Source organism: Sinocyclocheilus anshuiensis, unplaced genomic scaffold (genome assembly GCF_001515605.1).
Source record: "Sinocyclocheilus anshuiensis isolate Anshui unplaced genomic scaffold, SAMN03320099.WGS_v1.1 scaffold176, whole genome shotgun sequence".
In the NCBI taxonomy this organism is placed as follows: Eukaryota; Metazoa; Chordata; class Actinopteri; order Cypriniformes; family Cyprinidae; genus Sinocyclocheilus; species Sinocyclocheilus anshuiensis.
This window is the reverse complement of record NW_015555723.1, coordinates 291464-293671: the sequence shown is the minus strand read 5'-3', so window position 1 is coordinate 293671 and position 2208 is coordinate 291464. Positions and strand designations below refer to the sequence as shown.

At 39.9% G+C, this 2208-nt stretch overlaps 1 protein-coding gene across 1 annotated transcript in view; it reads left to right on the top strand.

Moving 5' to 3' along the window:
• The first annotated feature begins 214 nt into the window (after nt 1-214).
• Nucleotides 215-2208, top strand: part of LOC107672522 (GTPase IMAP family member 7-like) — a 13393-nt gene continuing 11399 nt past the window's right edge. Inside the window, exon 1 of the mRNA XM_016465751.1 lies at nt 215-220. Within this exon, the coding sequence (XP_016321237.1) occupies nt 215-220 (6 nt within the window). The remainder of the gene's footprint in view (nt 221-2208) is intronic.

Below are 2208 nucleotides of genomic sequence, written 5' to 3'. Positions count from 1 at the left end.
CGGGAGCACGCGGCCAAACACGAACCGCATGCTACACAAGACACAACACACGCAGACAGAAGAGCACACGGCCCGAGCGAACTTGCACTTCACATTCGAAGCACACTCGAAGCCGCACGCTCACATAAAAACACGACAAGATGGGAGCGTCAGGGCTCTGTCACAAAACCATGAATAAACTAGACTGAAGTGACAGAACTCTGACAGGAACGACATGAGGGTGAGTGAAGGATGACAGAATTTTCATTTTGGTGTGAACTATCCCTTTAATCAAAATCAGAGACTGCTACTTTTGATCCCTCTTATAAGTTCTTATTGAGCTTATTTCCTGTTCCTGTAGTAAATAGGCTCCATAATAATACTATAGCAATATTTTAAAAAGAACTTTGCCTCCATTACGCTGTTCTTCAGGGAAACAGATAGCACCTCCATATGTTCAGACTTTTGCTTGCTGGAAATAACAAGAAGTGAACTTGTTATATTTAAGAATGACTAACTGGCCTCTTTAATATTTGTAAGGTCTTTCCACACTGACTGCTCATTCACAGTATCTCAAATTTTAATTGCAAATCTAAATTAGTCATCGAAACCTTTCCATTAACTCAACACGTACACGCGGTTCCAAATGCGCCGTGACTTGAGTCATAGGCTGTCATGTTTGCTGCCAAGACGAGGAGGATGGCGGTCCAGATCTGACTGTGGGGTCCATCTGCCTCACTCTAATCCAGTAACCAAACAAGAACCTCACTCTGGTTCCTTTCCTTACCCACAGTGCACTGCTGCTGAGAACATGAAGGCACTGGCAATTTACTAAAGAGCAGATTAATGCAACTTCTCCCAGAGGATGAGGTGCTGGTTAGGTTGAGAGCTTGACTTTTTGAATTAGCCTCATGGCATTGGTTGGCTTTTTAACATTGTACTATTGTGTTAAGGTGTAAATGAATGAGTTTGACATTCAGGGTATATACAGGAATCATGGAGTTAAATGTGTTATGCACATTTATCATAAACACAGCTCAAATGCTTCCTACTAGTGTGGCACAAAACATTTAGCACAGTTTTATTACAGATAAAATGCAACATGTTTCAGTACAAGCATTTCAACCAAATATAATTTATGCAACAACCAAATGTAATTTATGCAATATTTCAAACCTTTAACCTACTGGGGAAAATCAACCCATGGCTACAGTTTAAAAGCAGCCCAATTTCGTGGAAGACAACAACAACCCTGCATCCAACACCAGCTGCAGAAATGAGATTTGACTGATCACTTTGTCAAAAGTAAGGAGAGATAACTGACAAGATGTTGGAGGATTTGCTCCTCAACAGATCCCGAGCTAATTGACAAATATATTTTATTGTAAGATGTGCTCCCTTTACACAATGCGCGCGCGATCGCGAAATCGAAAGTGAAAGTAAACTGAGACTGTGAGCCCCACAAATTGATAGTGGCGCCCTGATGCGCGAAAATAATATACAATATTAGAATGTTTGCGGGAGCGGACACAAAAATCGCGGGAGCGGATGGGAGCATGCGGTAATGGTAAGAAGTTCAGCGAGAGCAGGATCAACAAGCCCCGCGCTATCACGCAGCAGCGCAGTCAATCAGTGAGAGCCGTAACAGATTAAGTCAAATCTTGCGGGATTCCATAAATAAACTACACAGAACCCCACTATTCGGACAAATATACATAATGAAAAGATGATACAAAATGTAATACCTTGGAAAATGGCATTTAAGATTTTTAAATACTTACCACTATTCGACAAATATACATAATGAAAAGATGATACAAAATGTAATACCTTGGAAAATGGCATTTAAGCCTTTTTAATACTTTTTAAGGGCCTTAATTTTCTCTGAATTGATTTATCAACTTTTAATACATTTTAAGACCCCGCGGACACCCTGAAATTGCTAAATGTAAAGAAGCAGAATAGCAAGTTTTAGGAGCACATCGAAGACATTCAGACAGGCATTTTTATGTGTATATAGTATTTTGAGGGGGAACTAGTGCCGGCCCTGGCTAAATTGGTACCTTAAATGAGATAAAACATTAACTAACTAAATTAATTAATACAACCCCTCAATTAAGTGTAGGATGTATAAAAGCTTGTTTTCACTCACAGCAAAACAAACAAGCCAAAAAAAAAAAAGCCTTTGCAAGCAAGAAAACGTCTCGGGGTACGTATGTAACCCTGGTT